The sequence below is a fragment of the Rhinolophus hipposideros genome (genome assembly GCF_964194185.1).
Source record: "Rhinolophus hipposideros genome assembly, chromosome: 11".
Lineage (NCBI taxonomy): Eukaryota > Metazoa > Chordata > Mammalia > Chiroptera > Rhinolophidae > Rhinolophus > Rhinolophus hipposideros.
The window spans coordinates 6782753-6802691 of record NC_138057.1 but is presented as its reverse complement, the minus strand read 5'-3'; the positions used below and the strand labels follow the sequence as shown (position 1 = coordinate 6802691).

Here is a 19939-nt window from a genome sequence, read left to right as displayed (position 1 = left end):
GATGATAACAAGCTCAGTGGCTTGTTCCATTAAAACATATATTGAATTATTGTGATTTGTATATGCATTCTCACTGGCACAAAGAAACAGCCAGGAGGCTTGTTCGTTCCCTTTATTTTCTTTGCAGATAACAGCATTTTATTGTCATGACCTTTGCCAATAGTTAGGAGCTAGGCATCATTTACAAAGTAACTTCCCAGGAACTCAGCCCACATCTCTTTTCTCACCATCAAAACGAGTCTTGTTTTTAAAACGATTTTTTAATTTCTTCTCTGTGACTCTTTCTTTATCTTCTCCACTTGGTGGGCAGGGAGCTGAGAGGTGCTGGTCCTGGAAGGAGGAAATGCCCAGTGTTCAATACTTTGTTCTCTTTGGTGCTTTATCCAAGCACAGAATGAGGCCAAGTTCAGGCTATGGCAGCTGGTCAACCAAGACAAGTGTCCAGTTTAAGTCTGTGATAAAAAGAAGCTGTCTTTCTTTGGGCTTCCCTTTTCATTGTAGTAATTCCAGTAGAAGTCCTCTCAGAAGTTGAAGGGAACTACTATAATTATTATTCCAAACTGAAGAAATTACAAAGGCTAATCATTTAAAACATTTACTATTAGCAATGTAGTGCTTTTAACACACACACGATAGCATTCTATAACAAGATGTAATGATCACAAGATAATTACAGAATTATTTATATGTAAAGTTTTGTGACCAGCAGTGGCTTTTTCCCTCTCTGTGTATTGCTGTCACTGTATTATTACTTCATATGGCAATAATAGCCAAGCTCGCCTTGTTTGTGGGCTCTACTATGCTTAGGGCCCTTCTCTGCTGTCTGCCTGACATTCACCAGCGCCTGCTCTGGGCCGGACACTGGGCTCGGCAGCGGCTGCTGTGGTTGGGTTTTATCAGTCGGCTGCAGAACTGACTCCGTGGCTGCTGAGTGTCCAGATGAAGTGGAGTCAGGAGTTTGATAATTAAGGTGCTCAGATCTGATTTGGCTTTTCCTTCCACGCGATCATGGACAATGATCTATTCTTGCTAGGACATTAGTTTCCCCATTTGCAAGATGAAGAGGATACTAACAACCTCTAACTTGTAGGGTTATTGTAAGGGTTAGTGAGTCCACGTGATGGTGATTTCGACAGTGCCAGCCCTATGGTAAATGCTCAGTATGAATGCTCTTTATTACCGTGGCTCTGTGTCCAGACCTGGGGAAATTTGCCGCTTGGCTGGTCGATGCCGCACAGTGACCACTAGGTGGCAGGCGCAGCCCGTGGAAACAAAACGTCAGGATTCCACATTTACTGGGAGGCTGAATTTTCCTTGGTCTGGCAGAGGGCCCACATTCTGCCAATTCAGACGACATCCTTCCCCTGGTCCCTCTGTAACACACACCCAAAGTGGCAGCGGGAGAAGTCTATTGGCTAGAAATTCCTTCTTTATAACAAGATGCTGAAATTATTTTAAGAGAAACCTTGAATTGCTTCTCAGAGAGCTAAATGGTTGCACTCTGTCCCAGAGCAAATCTGCTCTGGAGAATGGGACTTCCACATATTTCTGCCACTTCCCATACATTTCTAAGCACAGATTCAATTAATGCAACTTAAAAGTGATTAGGAATTCTCATGTTTTCCTTCTTTTTTTTCTCTGCTCCTTGTTGTAAGAAGAAGGGAATGTTAGAATGCCTCCTCTGAAAACCTCTCTGAAGCTTTTACTGCCAAAATGGTAGAACTTCCACTCAAAAATGGTCAGGAAAGCTTCCGTGCTAGGAGGTATCGCCCTATGCGTTATAAAGCACCCCTTCACCCATGCTTTAACTTGGAGCATTTGTCAGGCAATCAGGCCTCATTGTGATTGAGCTTCTGTTCTTTCTGGAAGGAAGTGTGTGGGTGGAGGTGGACACAGCAGGATGCCTGGCACCTGGAGGAAGGGTGAGAGGGCCTGCTGAGGGGTGAGTAAGGGTGAGGTTGGTGGGGTGTTGGGGTGGGGAGATTGTAAAGCACAGGACAGAGAGCCTGTTTCTCAGCTCTGCTCACCAACGGCCTTGGGCACCCTGACTCTTCGTTCTCTAGCAGCAGCGGCTGCAAGGATCCACATTAAACAAGAGGTTGGGTTTGCAATCCCGATAAACTCCAACGCAAAATAATCCAGTTTTATTGTTGCTATTGTTTGTTTGCTTTTATTTTTAAATTTTTAATGTTTTTAAAGATTTTATTGGGGAAGGGGAATAGGACTTTATTGTAGAACAGTGTGTACTTCCAGGATTTTTTCCAAGTCAAGTTGTCCTTTCAATCGTAGTTGTGGAGGGTGCCGTTCAGCTTCAAGTTGTTGTCCTTTCAGTCTTTGTTGTGGAGGGCGCAGCTCAGCTCCAGGTCCAGTTGCCATTGCTAGTTGCAGGGGGCACAGCCCACCATCCCTTGTGGGAGTCGAACTGGCAACCTTGTGGTTGAGAGGACACATTCCAACCAACTGAGCCATCTGGGAGCTCAGCGGCAGCTCAGCTCAAGGTGCCCTGTTCAATCTTAGTTGAAGGGGGCAGAGCCCACCATCCCTTGTGGGAATTGAGGAGTCCAACCGGCAACCTTGTGGTTGAGAGCCCACTGGACCATGTGGGAATCAAACCAGCAGCCTTCGGCATTAGGAGCACAGAACTCCAACCGCCGGAGCCACCGGGCCAGCCCTGTTTGCTTCTATTTTGAACCAGAAGCTACACTGTTTGAGGCCAGGCTGCCAATATTGTTTTCCAAGGCAGCTGGCTCAGCACACCACATCACAGCAGACATCAATTGACATAGGGAGGGATTGTGGGAGAGGCTGTCAATCAGGGAAGAGGGTGGGACATGACTTTACCACGGAGGGTAAATCCGTGGTTCTCGACCCTGGCTACCTATTAAAACACCTGAGGATTCCTTCAACAAATAAATAGCGTTAAAAAGGGAGAGGAAAAGAAATTACTTCCCTGCCGTCCTTTCCTCATTATTAAGTGAGCACGTATTGAGCGTCTCCTATGTCCCCAGACACTATGTCCCCAGATACAGTAGCTGTACTTCTTGCCTCAGTGAGCAGACAGTCCAGCAGAAAAGACATTCCTATGAACAGATCGTGAGCCACTGTGGATCGGATTGCAGGGGTGTGCCTGGTGTGTGGTGGACACATGAAGGGGGTCCAGGGAAGCTTCTAGAGCAGGTCAGGAGGGCCAGTAGGAAAAAGCGGATGGCAGATCCGGACCATTCCTACGGGGGAAGTGCCACAAGTGAAGGTGAAAAGGAGGAACAGCTTGCCGGGCGCTGGTGGCCACAGGACATTTGTGACTGTTGGAATGCAAAGGGCTTGGGTGGAGTGATAGCCACATGGTTCTTAGAGGGAAGAGTGTGGGGGAGCAGGGCAGCAAGCCCAAGTGTGTGCCCTGTAGGTCTGGAGGCTGAGACTGGCTGAGTGAGGATGAGGGGGACAAAAGGCATTGTCAGTGTGGGAACAGGGCTTCCCAATGGGGCCCGATGGGTTCCGCTTCCACTGTGGGGACTTGGGAACTCTGAGTGGACCAGAGTGATCTGACTCAAATTTTAGAAGAATCCTTCCCGTGAGGGTGGAAGCTACATAGGAGACTTTTGCATACGAATATTCTAAAACACAAAGACTCTAGATAGAATTTTACAGTAGTGCTCTTTCTAACATGGCTTGAAAAGGTAGTGAAGAACCAAATTAAATTAGTGAAGTCTGTTCCCAGATTTCCTTCTTATTCAAGTAACACCAAGCTACAGCAGGGCAATTTTCAATTCAGCCCGGCAGGCCACTATTGGAGGATAAATAACAAATATTGAAATTCCAGGGCTATAAAGTCATGGTTTTTTGCTTTTTGGAGTCATTAATTATGGTACATGTGACTTTATGACTCTCTCTCTTCACCTTCCAGTGCTGAGGGCAGGTTTGCAATTTTGTAAAACTGAATTTTGATCAGTGCGTTGGGAGAACAAGGGAGTAGGACAATATCCCCGAGATGTAAAGGAAGCAAGGTTGAGAATCACCGCTGTGGGACGTGACATACTTGGTTTGTGTTTACAGTTTGGAGACACCGGAGCCATGAAGGGAAAAGAGGATACACTGGTGGTGTTTTAGTGTCTGGTCATTCAGCGTTTTTTTGTTTTTGTTTTTGTTTTGCTTTGTTTTTGGTCTTCTTAGGTATGGAATCGCGGGGAGCGTGAACGTGACGGGGGATGAAGTGAAGAAACTGGATGTGTTATCCAATTCCCTGGTAATCAACATGCTCCAGTCCTCCTACAGCACCTGCGTCCTGGTCTCCGAAGAGAATAAAGAGGCGATTATCACCGCCAAGGACCTGAGGGTGCGTGCGAGAGCCGGGAAGCAGTTCCGCTTATCACCACTAGACGGTGCTACTGAGTTGGGAAGCCGGTTGCCTCACTTTTTCTTTTGTTTCCGAGATTTTCCTCTGTTGATTCATTTTCAGTTTCCGGAAACAATTGCATATTTCTTTAGTCGGAAATCTCATGCTACCTAGTAAAAAAGACTCCAAAGCAGGGCAGTCATTCATTTAGGAATTAATCACAGTGATTTACCAAAACGCCTCGGTGGGTGGGGTTCATGAGTGTTCACCGAATGTTTCCATAACCACGTGCTGGCATTTGGGGGAACTTGAACATCATCAAGTTCAGTGAAAAGCAGAGTGCGCTGGGAGAGCCGTGCTATAGGACCTTTTATTCTTCCCCTCCCCACATCTGTTCAACCCCACCCTTACCTCTGCATCCACACACTTCCTCATGCCTGTTATAGTTTCAGCAGAGGTTTCTTCATGCCTGACACACTGTCAGACTAACATAGAAAAGAAGTGAAAATGGTGCTTTCTCTTGCCTTAATACAATGGTAAACTTGGTTAGTGCAGGGCATGTCTGGGAGGGCCCATATTCACTATGGTTTTGTGAATAGTTTACTAGAGAGAGTTTTGCTGGCGGCCAAAAAATTCAACCCACGTTCAGCTGTGATACAGTAATATGAAATAAATGCTGGGACTGCTGGCCCATGATTTATACATTGGGTGTTGGGGACAAAGTGTCATTTCTTTATGATACTCCGGTAGGGTAGAAAAGGTAAAGTAAAACCAAATTTATTAAGCACCTACTATATGTCGGGGACTGTGAAAAACACTTTTCTTGTCTTACGTAATTTAAGGTAAATCACACCTATTATTTTCAACTTTCAATTTCTACTGCTATGACCCTCAATTATCACTTCAATCTAATTTAACATTGTCTTTTCTGGTTGGCCTGAGCTACGCCGGTCTTCATGCTAATTTATGAGTACTTCACGCCTACTCCTATATCACCTCCTTGAATACTTTCCAACATATGCTAGATGCTCAGCAAATATCTGTTGAATAAATACATGAATGAATGAATGAATGAACTAAGTTGAATTATCCACAGGGAGAATGGGAAATCTCCAAGTTCATGAATTATCCCACTTTTTGTGCCCTCCACCTCCCCCCCCCCCTTATCTCCATTCCTGTTGAGCAAGGGGGAAAAGGAAATAAAGTTCAACTTAAGCTAGGACATTACTCATTGGAAAGTCAGGGAAAAGTAATTTTAGTGGCAGGAGAAGTGACTCCCATTTTTTACTTCATGTTTTATTACAATGTTTAATTAGCCAGGAGACTCCAGTCCCCATCGTGAAGACTCTCAGAGGGCCTTGCACAAAGGAGGCTTGTAAAAAGTATCTGGTGACTTCTTCTCATGGAATGTTGGCTGGAGCTGCCTGTGACCGCAGTGTGGGTGGGTGCCAGGGACATGGTATGGCAAGACCCCACCTGCTCTGTCTTCTGGTTTTCACATCAGACAGGTAGGTTGGATGCAGCAAAACGCAGAAGAGTATTTTTATTCTCCTGAGATGTCTATCTATGCATATCAGCTATCTTAATAAGACAGACCCAGAGGCGCTCTGGAACATTGTTCTGAGATTTTTTGAAATTTTTTTGGCAAAAATGCTCCACAATGAAAAATAGCTGTCTGGGGAAAGGCTTAGAAGGAATTATCAATAACTGACCTTTCTTTGGATGTTGGTGGAGTGAGTCCAGGTTTATCTTCAGTTTCTCTACTTCTTCCCTGCAAGGTGCCCATTTCAGATCAGGTTTCCTCTCACACCTTCAGCAGCTCCAAGTCCCCGTGGGCCCAAGTTGGAGGGGAGGAAGGAACCAGAAGAGGCAGAAGGAGAGCTATTTGGAGGTCGTGGGACCTCCATTGCCTTGTGTGGGTGTCAACTAATGTGTTATGGGCAGGTAGGCTCTGAGCCTGTGTACAATTCATATATGCTGATATACTCTGCCACTGGTAAGTAATTGCATTTTTTGATAAGGATATCCCTTTGTTCTAAATCATTTTTTGGTGTCACGTCATCTGCTCCATATCACCACTTACATAGACTGTGTTGATCAGAAGATGATCTGATTGGTGGTTCTTCCTTCCCTCTGTATGTTCAGGGGAAATACATAGTCTGCTTTGACCCACTGGATGGATCTTCCAACATTGACTGCCTGGCCTCCATTGGAACCATATTTGCCATCTACAGAAAGGTGAGTAGACAGTCTAATCTTTAATGCCTCTTTCCTCTGGTGGTTTCTGGAAGGTTCCTGAGCTGGAAGCCACATGTCTGGAGTTCTAACCTCTGTCCTCCCACTATGCAGACAAGCCACTGTAGGCAATCATGAACCTCACTCTGCCATGGGCTCCTCGTTGGAGGAACCAAAATGGTAATTTTCCCTTTGCCTTCTTCACAGCATTCGTGAGAAAGTAAAGTGAAAGGACAGATGGGGCCTTGTTTTGAAAACCTGGATGCGACACAAATGTCAGGCAAGGTATTAGGTTCCAGGCAGCATCTGAAAGCCCCTCTGTTTCTTCTTTATGTATCTCAAATCTAACTGCATTACTTATCTATCACTGCTGTAACAATTTACCACACATTTAGAGCTTAATACATCACCCTTTGATGATATTCCAGTTCTGTAGGTCAGAAGTCTGGCAGGTGTGGCTGGTTTATCTGCTCAGGGTCTCCTAAGGCCAAAATCTGGGTGTCAGCCAGCAGGGCCTGCTATTGAGAGGCTGGGGTGTGTGTGTGTTAAGCATTTAATGAGCTTCTGGGCTCATTTAGGTTGTTGGCAGAATTCAGTTCCATTCTGTCGTGGGATGGACGTCCTAGTATCTTGGCTGGCCAACACTGGGGCTTCATGCTCAGCTTCTAGAGGCTTCCTGCATTCCCTGGCTTGTGATTCCTACATCTTCAAAGCCAGCAAAGACAGGCCAAGTCTTTCTCACACTTATCTGTCTGAGTCCCCCACTGTGCCTCATCTCCCTGCCTCCAGCCACAGAAAGTTCTCTGCTTTTAAGGTCTTGTCTGATTAGAGTTGGGCCCACTGGGATAATCCAAGATAGCCTCCCCTTTTAAATTGGTAACTCTAACAAAGTCCCTCTTGTCATGTAATGTAACATAGTCACAGATTCCAGGGATTAAGATGTGTTTGGGGCGATTCTACCAACCCCATATACTTAACAATAGACAGGATCTTATGGATTGGTTTTTGACCATCCAGAATCTTCATGCCAAACCACATAATCCACACTCTACTTCAACCTGAGGACCAGTCCTTGCTCCAATCAGGAGGGCTGGGTCTTTGCCCTTGGGGCTTTCAAACAGGAGGCCAAGGGCACTTGAAGTTCTCAAGGATCGCTCTGTTGGGTAACCTGCCCTCTGACTAGTTTTCTAAGACCATCTCTCTGGCTCCACAGTGCACATTCTTTCCACTAAATTACTCATGATCAAACAAATGCAGACTTCACTTATTTTCTATACTACCAATTTAGAACAAATTATATAATGTTTGTATAATTAACTTTCCATGTGTGTCTTTCTTAGCTCTCCTAGATTATAAACTCGGGAGAGGATTGGGGATGCCTCATGTCACCTAATGTTCTGTCTCTAGATATTGATAATCCAATAAATATTTCTGCTTGGCTGATAGTTGTCCAAAAATGGGGGCAAGAATTTGATTTTGGGGGCAAAAGCTTAGCAGTAAACTAACCTTAGCAGAATATGTGAATTAGCTTAAACCTTTTTTCTGAGAAGAAAAACAAAGAATCGATGAGTCATCTATTTCTTCTGTCTTGGAGAACAAAATGGAAGCTAACTCAGCTTGGGCGAGAGGAAACTTCCAAGGATGTTTCCTAGTTGGTGTTTTTTTAAAATTTATTTTGTTTTGGGTTTTTGGGGTGTGTGTGTGTGTGTGTGTGTGTGTGTGTGTGTGTGTGTGTGTGTGTTTTGTTTTTTCCATTTGAAAAGAGAAAAGGAGACTCTTGTTAAGGGAGCAGGAGAGAATGACAAGATATTTTCTCTGATATCTGAGAAAGCTAAAGACTAAGATGATCTTTCAAGTTTATGCAAAAATGAGCTAGGTGAGTAAAAGAGCTTTGTTTGCCTATTTGAGGTATAGCTTAGAGATAAAAATAAAGAGATAGCTGGTGTGATACTTATGAAAGTCTGCAAAAAGACACCCAGTTGTATCTTTGAGGTGCTTAGTATTGGTGTTTTCATCATGGCTATTGCTCTTGACTCAGCCACTGCTCTACCTACCTAGAAGAACAATGCTCCTAGGTCAGTCCTCACCTCAGCCCCAAGGCAGGTACACATAATATTGTCACTTTTAAAAAAAAGCAACTGGTAAACAAATGGAAGCACAGAGAAGGTAAATAACTAGACTAAAATCATCAGTCAGGTCTATGGCCATACCACACTGAATGCACCCGACCTTGTCTGATCTCGGAAGCTAAACAGGGTCGGGCCTGATTAGTACTTGGATGGGAGATCATAAAATCGTCAATCAGGACATGGCAGGATAGGGATTCAAATGGGCCTTCTAACTTCACCTTCATGGCTCTTAATAGCTTCTCCCCTCTCTCCCAGTTTTACTGAAATATAATTGGCATATAACATTGATATACTAGTTTTAGGTGTACAACATGATTTGATATATGTATATATTGTGAAATGATCAACACAATAAGTTTAGTTAACATCTATCACCTCACATATGTACAATTTTTTTTCTTGTGATGAGAATTTTTAAGATATACTCTCATAGCAACTTTCAAATATATAGTACAGTATTATTAACTACAGTTACCATGCTGTACATTATATCCCCAGGACTTATTTAGCTTATGTGTCTTATAACTTTTGACCAACTTCACCCATTTCCTCCTCACTGCCCCACCGCTTGCCTCTGGCAACCACCAATCTGTTCTCTGTTTTTGTGAGTTTGGTTTTTGTTTTGTTTTGTTTTTTTAGTTCCACATATAAGTGAGATCATATAGCACTTATCTTTCTCTGTCTGACTTATTTAACTTAGGATAATGCCTTCAAGGTTTTTAACATAGAGAATGCCATCCATGTTATTGCAAGTGGCAGGATTTTCTTCATTTTTTATGGTTGAATAATATTTGTGTATGTACACCACATTATTTTTATCCATGTATCCGTTGATGGACACTTAGGTTGTTTCTATGTCTTGGCTATTGTGAACAACGCTGCAATGAATATGGAAGTGCAGCTATCTCTTCAACATAGTGTTTTCATTTCCTTCAGATACAATTCCAGAAGTGGAATTATCATATGATAATTCTATTTTTAATTTTTTGAAGAATCTCTATACTGTTTCCATAATGACTGTACCAATTTACATTCCCATCAACAGTGCACAAGGGTTCTCTTTTCTCCACATCCTCACCAGCACTTGCTATCTCTTGTCTTTTTGGTGATATCCATTCTGACAGGTGTGAGGTGATATTTCATTGTGGTTTTGATTTACATTTCCCTGATAACTGGTGATTTTGAATAACTTTTTACGTAGCTGTTGGCCTTTTGTGTGTCTTCTTTGGAAAAATGTCTTCTCCACATTCAGTTCTTCTCCCCATTTTTAAAATCAGATTGTTTGTTTTTTATTGAGTTATATGAGTTCTTTATATATTTTGAATATTAATTCCTTATCCTATGTAAAATTTGAAAATATTTTCTCCCATTCTGTAGGTTGCCTTTTCATTTTGTTTTAATAGCTTTTTTTTTTTGTATTTTTATTTTATTTTTTTTTATTTTTTATTTATTTATTTATTTTTTTAAATTTATTTATTAGTTTCAGGTGTACAAGACAAGGTAATACTTAGACGTTCATCATTTATATCCCTCACACTGTGAACCCCCCTCCCCCCATCCACTATCCCTCCGACCTCACACTGAACCATCACATTATATATATAAAATTATAGTTGGCATTCATTAATGTTTAGCTTCTGGTGTACAATGCCATGATCAGGTATCCACAGTATCCCTGAGGTGGTCTCCCAAATAGGACGCATGTCCATCGGATACCCAACAAAATCTTTACAACATTATTGAATACCTTCCCCAAATTAATTTTCAAAAAAACCCTGAGGCCATCTTGTGGTTACCAGCTGCTTCCAAATCCCTTCACCTTTCCCCTTATCCCCAACCCCCCCCACACACACCCATCTAACAACTCTCGGTTTTTCCTTTGTGTCCCCAAAACTGTTTCTGATTAGTTTATTCACATAGTCTTTTCTTTAGATTCCATATATAAGCGAGATCATATGGTATTTGTCTTTCTCTTTCTGACTTATTTCACTTAACATAATGTTCTCTAGATCCATCCATGTTGCTGCAAATGATAAGATTTCTTTCTTCTTTATGGCTGCGTAATACTCCATTGTATAAATGTACCACAGCTTCTTAATCCAGTCATCTACCGATGGGCATTTCGGTTGTTTCCATATCTTGGCTATTGTGTAAAGTGCTGCAATAAACATAGGAGTGCATACAGATTTTTGAATTGGAGTTTTGGATTTTAAAGGCCAACTGGTGTAAAAACAAAGAGGAATAATGGGGGAGGCTGTGATGCGAGGGGACAAGGGGCATATGGGAGACTGCTGCATCTTCCTCTCAATTATTCTGTTAACCTAACACTCCTCTAAAAAATACAGGGTATTTAAAACAAAAAGGAGAAATATTATTATACATAATATGGGATAGTCACACTTGAATTTAGGTGATTTCGAACACAGAGATTTTTGTCTTAAAGTTAAGTAAAGCACAGGTTTTGAAGGATAATCCAAATAACCATAGTTTGTCTCTGATAATATTTCTAAAGAAGGGGAGCAAATTTGAGAAACTAATAAACCACTTTTAGAATGGAAATTACGAAAAAGGAAAAAACCCAGAAAAAAAAATCTCTAATGGAATGGAGATAAGTAATTTCTCTCTAAAAAATTCAAAGTAATGGTCATAAGGATGCTCAACAAACTTGGGAGTAGAACAGAGGAACTCTGAGAGAGTCTCAATAAGGAGTTAGAAAATATAATAAAGAACCACTCCGAGATGAAGAACACAGTAACTGAAATAAAAAACACACTAGAAGTAATCAACAGCATATTAGTTAGTACAGAGGAACAGATAAGTGACAGGGAAGATAGAATAGTGGCAGTCACTTAATCACAACAGCAAAAAGAAAAAAGAATTAAGAAAAAGAAACAGGATAATATAAGGAACCTGTAGGACAACATTAAGTGCATTGACGTTCACGCTATGGGGATTCCAGAAGGAGAAGAGAAAGAAAGGGGCAGAAAGCATATTTGAAGAAATCATGGCTGAAAAATTTCCTAATCTGGGGAAGGAACAAAGACATCCAGGTCTATAGGAAGCACAGAGAGTTCCAGACAAGTTAAAAATATTTGGGAAATACCTAAATTTTAAACAACAGAGGCTGATTAAATCTGTGTAATTTCCTATGAATCTATAAGTATATATTTTTTAAGTTAAAAATATTTAGGAAAATCCTGAGCTTTAAACAATAGTGGCTGATTAAATTTTGGGGTGCCCATGCAATAGACTATCCAGCATTCTCATGAAAAAGTATGTATACATATACATATGTGTAGATATATATATGATTTCATATACATGTGTGTATATTCATATATATGTGTATACATATGCATGTGTACTAACTTATATGTATGTGTATGTGTGTCTATCAATTGAATGCAGCAACTGTGGGTCAGATTGCTCTAGATAATAAGAAAACAGACATGAACAAGCCAGTTGGCACCTGCCACTGTGGAGCTGCCATTCTATTTAGGAAGTCAAACATTAAACACACTAATGAAGGTGTGTTGGGAGCTTCAGAGGAGAAGCATTGTGTACCTGGGAGACCAAACCATGAGGTCAGGGAAGGCCCCCACAGCAAAGCTGATGTTTTACTTGAGACTTGAAGGGTGACTATGAGTTCCTCAGGCAAAGTGTGAGAGGAGAAAGGAGAAGGCCATTCTGGCTAGAAAGAAAGCATAGGCGGAGTTCTGGAGTCCAGAGGCAGGGTGGAATGTTCGAGAGAAAAAAAGCTCAGTGTTGCTGCAAGATAGGGTTTGGGGGTTGGGCAGAGAAATGGTGTTGGACAAGGCTGGTCCATCCAGCCAGGGTTAAATCATGGAAGACCTGATAAAATGAGTTAAGAATATTGGACATCAAGGCGGTGGGAAATCAATGAAGTGTTTTAAACAGAGAAGTGACATGGATCTGAGTGGGGCAAGGATAGAGTGGGAGGACCTGGCAGGAGGTGATGGCCACTCGGACCAAGGGGTGGTGGTAAGAATAGATGGGAGGGCTTGGACCTGTGAAGAGTGGGTTGTAGAACTGACTAGACTGAGTGATTGAGTGAAGGTTGTGGGTGAGGGTGAGGAGAATGGTTAGGGAAAGGGAGAGGAGGGTGATTCCCAGATCGCTACTGGTCAGATGACATACCATTTGCTCATCTGGGGAGCAATGGGAGAAGAGTGAAAATTTTGGGGGGTGAGACAGGGCAGATGAATTCCATCTTTGATGTGTTGAGCTTGAGGCATCTGTGGGATACCTGAGTAAGGATGTCTGGTGAGCAAATGGCTCCAAGAGTTGGCTCTCAAAGGAGATGAATATTGAGGTCTGGGAGTCACTGGCACTGTGCAGGCCTTAGAACTCTAGTTGTGGGTGAGATTGCCGAGGAATGTATAGACTGAGAAGAGAGCTTCATCAGTCAGGACTCTGCTATAAATGCCAGCAATGGATCAGGAAACTCCAAGACAGGTATATGGCCAGCCTCAGATACAGATTTCTGGAGCAGAAATTCTGATTGAGCATCTTTGGGTCAGGACTGTATTTCAGACCCGTTTAGACTTGTGGGGAGGGTTGCAGGACTCATAACACAAACATAGCAGCTGAGATTCCAGTTCTCCACTTTGGATAGGGTGGCAGTTAAGAAGGTCCATTTTGCACTGGGTAGATACCTGAGGGTTGGGGAGGAGCCAGGAGGAGCACTTACATTTGAGAAGAGGGGCTGGCAAAAGCAAATGAGGGGGCACATCTAGAAAGAAAGAAAGCCAGACAAGAGGGAGGTGGACAGAAAGAAGCTCTGGAGAGACACGTCTCAAGAAGGAGACAGTAGCCAATGGATCCAACACTGCCTAGAGGTCAGCTAAGGGGAAGACTGGAAAATGTTGCCAGATTTAGTAGATAGGGTCATATCTGGCAGGCTGCTGTGGGGTCAGGAAAAGGATAGCCAATGTAGGCAGGCTTTCTAGACTCCAGGTTAGAGATGAAGACAGAGACAGGGGAGTAACTGCAGGGACGTCTTGGGATCTAGAAAGAGTTTCTTGTTGTTTTTTAAGGACAGAGATTCTACGAGTAATTAAAGGCCCGTGGAATCGGTGTGAGAGGAGAGGTTCTCTTCAAGCCATTGTGCAAGTTCCTGAGGACCAAGAAGAGGGTGCAACGCCGAGGAGAGGCCACAGGATCATGGCTCAGAGAATGGAAAGTCTCTAGTTGGAGAACTCTGATTTTTGTACACACAAAATGGGATCTGTCTGATAGCCAAACAAAGGTGTTTCAGAAGCTTCCATAGGGAATACCAAAGATTTAATTTAAAAAACCTAATACTACCTTCGCCTTCCAGTTCTCTGAAGGTTCTTAAGAGATCATGCTTTAGAGCAGTGTTTCCAAAACTTTCATGTGCATCAGAATTACCTGGAGGGGTGAGTCTGAAGGTCCAGCATGTCCGATTCTGGGGGTCTAGGTCATGGCCCAAGAATCTGTGTATCCAGCCACATCTCAGGTGATGCTGAAGCTGGTCCACTCTGAGAACCACTGCTCTGGGGCCTGGTTCTCAGAATCCGTATGTAGCCTGGGAATCTGAAAATAAAGCCAAATTATTGAGCACATGTGCATATCGAATGAAAACATAATTAGTTGTAAAAAAAAGTATTAGAATGAATGTGAGATTGTAAAAGTAAGGAAAAATATTAAAGAAAATGTGTCATTTATTTATTGATTTCCCTAGGGAAATACTAAAATAATAAAAATATGAAAGGGAAAGTGCCATTTTTAAAGAACACCTTAAAGAAAGATAAGATTTGGTTTTAGAATAAATTTGTTAGAATGTTACTGGCAGGGAACAAACTGGCCCCATATTCCACGTATTGTTGAGAAGGACACTGGCTTAGTGACAGGAGATATGGGTCCAGCCCCAGCCCCAGCTTTATCACTCTCTGGTTTTAAGATGTGTGTCCTTTCTGACCTCCATTCTTCTCTTTCAAATAACACAAATTATTATTTTATCCTTAGAAGTTATTCTTCAGGAAGGTTAAGAAGCCCAAACCTTGGCAAAGGGATGTCTCCAGAGACAATAACACACCATGTTTCTCTCCTCTCTTCCTCAGACTTCAGAGGGTGAGCCTTCCGAAAAGGATGCCCTGCAGCCAGGCCGCAATATTGTGGCTGCGGGCTACGCGCTCTACGGCAGTGCCACTCTGGTGGCTCTTTCCACCGGGCAAGGAGTGGACCTCTTCATGCTTGACCCAGTAGGTACCCAATATTGGCAGTCCCAACACTTGGGACTCTATGGGCCTCTGGGCTTTAATTCCAGTCCCCTGGGATAACTTGCTGGTCATTCTTAATACTTGCTTATTGGGCCACAGTCTAGTTTGGGGAGACAACACTATCATAAAAAACATTAAGGACCTTTGTCCAAATAAGGGCATTTGGGGGTTCTACAGTTTCAGTCAGGCCATGTCCTGAAAGAGTTTATTATCCAAAAGTGTGTTCAACATCTTTGGTTTATGGGAATACAATGGTTTAAAAATCCCAATTATGCCAGTTGCCAGACAGAAACTTGAATTCTTTAGAGCAGCACCACCCAATAGAACTTTCTGTTGCGATGGATATATTCTGTAACCTGTGCTGTCTAATATGGTAACCACTAGCCTCATATGACTAATTGAACACTTGCAATAAGGCTAATGTGACTGAGGAGCCAGGTTTAATTTTTTAATTTCATTTTAATTAACTTAAATAGCCACATGTGACTACTGGCTACCCTGTGGAATAGCATGAGTTTAGAGGACTTTCCCTAATCTACACGTTCTTCTCAATAGGAAGAGCCACTGATAGAAAACTTCTTTATCAGGTTCTGCTTTATTCTCCATACTTCTCACAATGAGAAGATGCTCAGTAGTAGAAGAAGAAACATAGCCTCTGAGTGGATGAAAAATGATAGCACAATGCTGACTGAAGGAAGAAATAATTGGATAAAAGATGTAAGAGTTCAAAAAATAAGGCTGTGCCTTCTGGCAAGTGTACATTAAAAATGTTCAGGAGAAGTTTTGGAAAATCTTTGTAACTTATAGAATGTCTCTTGTATTGCTAATTGCTGGTCGCTTTGCCTATCACTTGTAAACCACTTTGCCAAATATAGTCAGGTCTTCTGAAAACTCTAATGATTTTGACCAAAATCCATTTCAAAGTTTCCAGTATTCAGTAAGTCAAAAGCAATTGTTCAGTATTTCCATTTAATTTGAATTTACAAATGTTTATTGAGCATCGAGTGTGTCCCAAGATACCAGTTGTAGGCTGTGGAAGGAGATACAGCACTCATGAAGCAGACAACATTACAGCCCTGGTGGAGTTACATGTTGGAGCGTGTATGTGAAAGGAAAGGGGGGAGGGTAAAGGAGGGGTCACAAAATTTCAAAACAGGGTTTAACTAAACTTTATAGTATGGAAACACAGTATCTTTTCAAATATAAACGTTTCACATATAAACCCATCAGATCAAAACCCATTGATGTTTCCATTTGCTGATACCCTAATTTCTCCTTATGTTCAAGAAGCAGGAGAAACTGGAGAAATTCTGTAGTTCACAAACATTACTCTCAGACAATAAAATTCCCCTTCTAAAATTGTTCTAGAATAATACCTAACAGTTATATAGCACTTACAAAGTGGTGGGTATGTATCAGTTCCAAGCAATTTACATCTATGAATGTAACCTCCCAGCAGCCCTGAGGGGGTCCTGCAGGTAGTGACTGGTGGCTATAGAGGGACTGGGCACAATTTTATTCATAATTCTCAGGATTTCTTTCGTTTTTGTCAATTATTCCTTATGCTGAGTGAATACAGCTTCTGACTAAAGGGATTTCCTCTTTACTCCATCTAAGAGCCACTGGGGTACCAAGAACTTCTCTAATGGCTTCCAAGATTGAAACCTTAAGCCAAAAAAAAAATAACTGGACCCACACATTAGTGGTTGAAATACATCCCCCACCTTTATGACAAGTCCCATTTGCGTAACTTCTTCTCATTGTTGATGGCCCAAATCTTCCTGAAAACATTAGGAATTATCTGGGCACGAGAACTTGGTGGACAAATACAGCTAGATTATATATATTATAAATGAGGCACCCAGCTGACAGTGAAAGTTACAAAGGAAACTATCCCTCTTCCCTTTGAATTATTTTATCTCCTGTTATATTACTGCTTGAGCTTCCTGTGGGGCTCAACATTGTCACTGTTCTTTATACAACTCATAAAAACATCACTGGGCTGGCTGCAGAAGGACTTGGCAATGCCCTGGGCCCTTCCAGCGGCCCACATCTTCTAATGTTCTCTGATTACTAGAGAGTGTGCTATCGGCTTCTGTTTCTTGGTATCTTTATTCTTCTTACTGGTGTTCCTCTTCATCTTTCTAGGCTCTTGGTGAATTTGTTCTGGTGGAAAAAGAGGTCAAAATTAAAAAGAAAGGAAAGATTTACAGCCTCAATGAGGGCTATGCCAAGTATTTTGATGCTGCCACCACGAATTATGTGCAGAGAAAGAAATTTCCTGAGGTGAGTGAAGAAAGCCTAAGGCGGCAGCAGGGAGAATGCTGTCTCAGTGGGTTCCTGTTTCGTGGCGGCTCTCTGGGCCTGGCCAAATAGGTCGGTGCCCCTGGTGATGGCTTGGTCAGTATGAGAATGGTAGGCTCTGCCTTTCTTCAAAAACAATCGTTATCTTTTCTAGCTAAACTTTACCTACTAAAGGTAATACTCCCCAGTTTAGTTTGCTAAGAGAAATTGTTTATAATCAAAACAGAGACCATATTTTTAAAATTCAGAGGTTCAGGTCAGAACCTCTTTCAAGTCATTTGTTTTCTGTACTACCACCTCTGCAGATTCTGGTCACTCAGTTGTATTTGCTTTCAGATTGAATCATCGTATTTGAAGGTCCCATTCATATGCTCTGATATTGAGGCCTTGTGTTTACCCCAAGTTTTAGGAAGGTCTTTGGCTCTCAACGTGATCACCAATCTGTGGACTTCATATGGTTATTAACACAGCGCCAGCAGTCCATTGAGTGGGTTCACCATATTCACCATACAAAGAGAACTTTTAAGGCAGGTATGGGAGCATAGTCAAATAATTTCCAGATCAAGTGTAAAGTATGGCCTAAATTGGGAGTAGAGCAGAGCTTATTTACAAGTGGGACCTTCTTTCACTAAATTCTGGGGGATGTGCTGAGGGAGGCCCCTTTTCATGTGGTAGAGGAGCGGTGGTGTGGTGTGCCAACCTGGCTCCTCATGAGCTCCCGGGAAAAGGATTTGGGATTCCATGGGACCAGGTGGCACTCACTCAGCAGGATGTGAGACCTGACTTTGCTGCCTCAGATTCAAGCTTTAGAGGGTTTTCTTCTCTTTTTCTTTTGTCTGTTTTATTAAGTGAAATTCTCAGAAGCGCAGTTTCCTATATCTCTGCTTTACGAGGTAGTATTTTGCCATAGTGCACAAACCCGTCAGATATTTTGAGGGCAAAAGCAACAGTATGTGAATGAGGTTGATAAACTTAAAATTATTTACAAGTTCCCAGTCTTGGAGATGGTTTCATAATGGTTTCAATTCTAAGCTAAAAGTGCCCCCTTTAGAACTCATAAAGGAAGATATTTATTTTACCACTGAAAAATAAAACTCCTATGCAAAATAGTCCCATAAATCTTTTTGAAGAAGTTGTAAACTGAGAAAAAAAGTAATAACCACATATATGATATATGACCAACAACATGAATAGTCTGACTACACGAGGATTCTTGTAAACCATAACACAAGGATGAGCTAGCCCCCAAATAGAAAACCATCCAAGTCTTGGAAGACATGTAAATATCCAGAGAGCAACTGGGAAGGTGCTAATAAAAATTAAAATTAAAATGCAGTATCATTTTTACATATAAGATTGGTGAGGATTTAAAAGATGAATAATCAGTAGTTCAGGAAAATAAGCACTCTCATAAATTGTTAATGAAAACATAAACATCACAGTCTTTCTGGAGGGCGATCTGACAATCTGATTTTAAGTATTAAATATCCATACATTTTGATTCAGTAGTTTATCCTAAACTCCCAGGAGTTTATCCTTAGGAACTAATAATTCAAATGAAAAGAGATAAATGCAGAAGGATGTGTTATTGCAGCATTATTTATAAAAACAACAAAAGGAATAATTGCAGTATCCATTCATAACGCTGGGTTAATATATTATGGGCATTCACAATATCCTAGTGAATATTGTGCTACACCTCTATTCATCTATTACAAAGGTAAGCTCTTCTTTATATATTGATAGTGAAACATATCCACAAAATATTCAGTGAAAGAAATGGGGTACAAAACTAAATATAATCATATATATGAATAAAATGTCTTCAAAGAATGTGACATTTTGTTAATAGTGGCTTCTCTGTATGTGTGAATGTGTGCAATGCTCATTGTTAATAAAAATAGACCATTCCAATTCTCTTTATAGAAATTATTATAAAACCATGTCATTTGAAGAGTCCAAAGAATAAGCAACCAAAAAAATTTAAGGGGAAAGAGTATATCAGGAAGTTAACGAATAAAAATAGCATATTCTTTTTTTTGGATTTTATGATGTTTAATATAATGTTAGTCAGCTTTGTAAAATTTGTAATATGTTATGATTTCTTTTTCCGTTTTAAACAAATGCTGTTCTGCACCTTGAAAAAAAGAAAGTAAAATAGATCATTCCGTTTTGAAAAAGAAGTCTCGTTTCTCTCCTAAAGCTTTGCTTTCTGGAAGCCCCGCTCAGGTGTGAGCAGGCTCCTCCCACTCCCAAAGCTTCCGGAGGCCCTTGCCTGTTGTTTCGCTGCAGGATCTTTGTGTTCTGGCGGCCATTCTCCCACACACCAATCCCAGGGGATGGGGAGTAGTGCAGGCACTTCCCTTTCCTCTCTGCCACTGTGGAAAGAAAGAGCATCCTCCTTTGCTGTCTCTGTCCCCTGGCAATAGCAGTTTCCCCTTCCCTGATTGCACTCTTTATTTAGTCATGACAGTAGTAGCTCGTGTATATTGTGCAGTGCTGTTCCAAGTGAACAGTCAAGTAACTTGTCCAAGGTGACCTTACTAATAACTGATAGAACCAGGATTAAAATCAAGACCATCTGGATCCAGAGCCCATGGATACCGTGCAACCCACTAGTGCAGATGAGATTAGTGTAGGGAGTTGTGGCCAGCGTGTACGTTTAGATGAAATAG

The 19939-nt window shown here is 41.6% G+C and overlaps 1 protein-coding gene across 1 annotated transcript in view; it reads left to right on the top strand.

The window, feature by feature from the left end:
* Nucleotides 1–19939, top strand: part of FBP2 (fructose-bisphosphatase 2) — a 29280-nt gene that overhangs the window by 560 nt on the left and 8781 nt on the right. The window contains exons 2-5 of the mRNA XM_081065881.1: nucleotides 4171–4333; nucleotides 6479–6571; nucleotides 14802–14942; nucleotides 17109–17246. Of these exons, the coding sequence (XP_080922007.1) occupies nucleotides 4171–4333; nucleotides 6479–6571; nucleotides 14802–14942; nucleotides 17109–17246 (535 nt within the window). The remainder of the gene's footprint in view (nucleotides 1–4170; nucleotides 4334–6478; nucleotides 6572–14801; nucleotides 14943–17108; nucleotides 17247–19939) is intronic.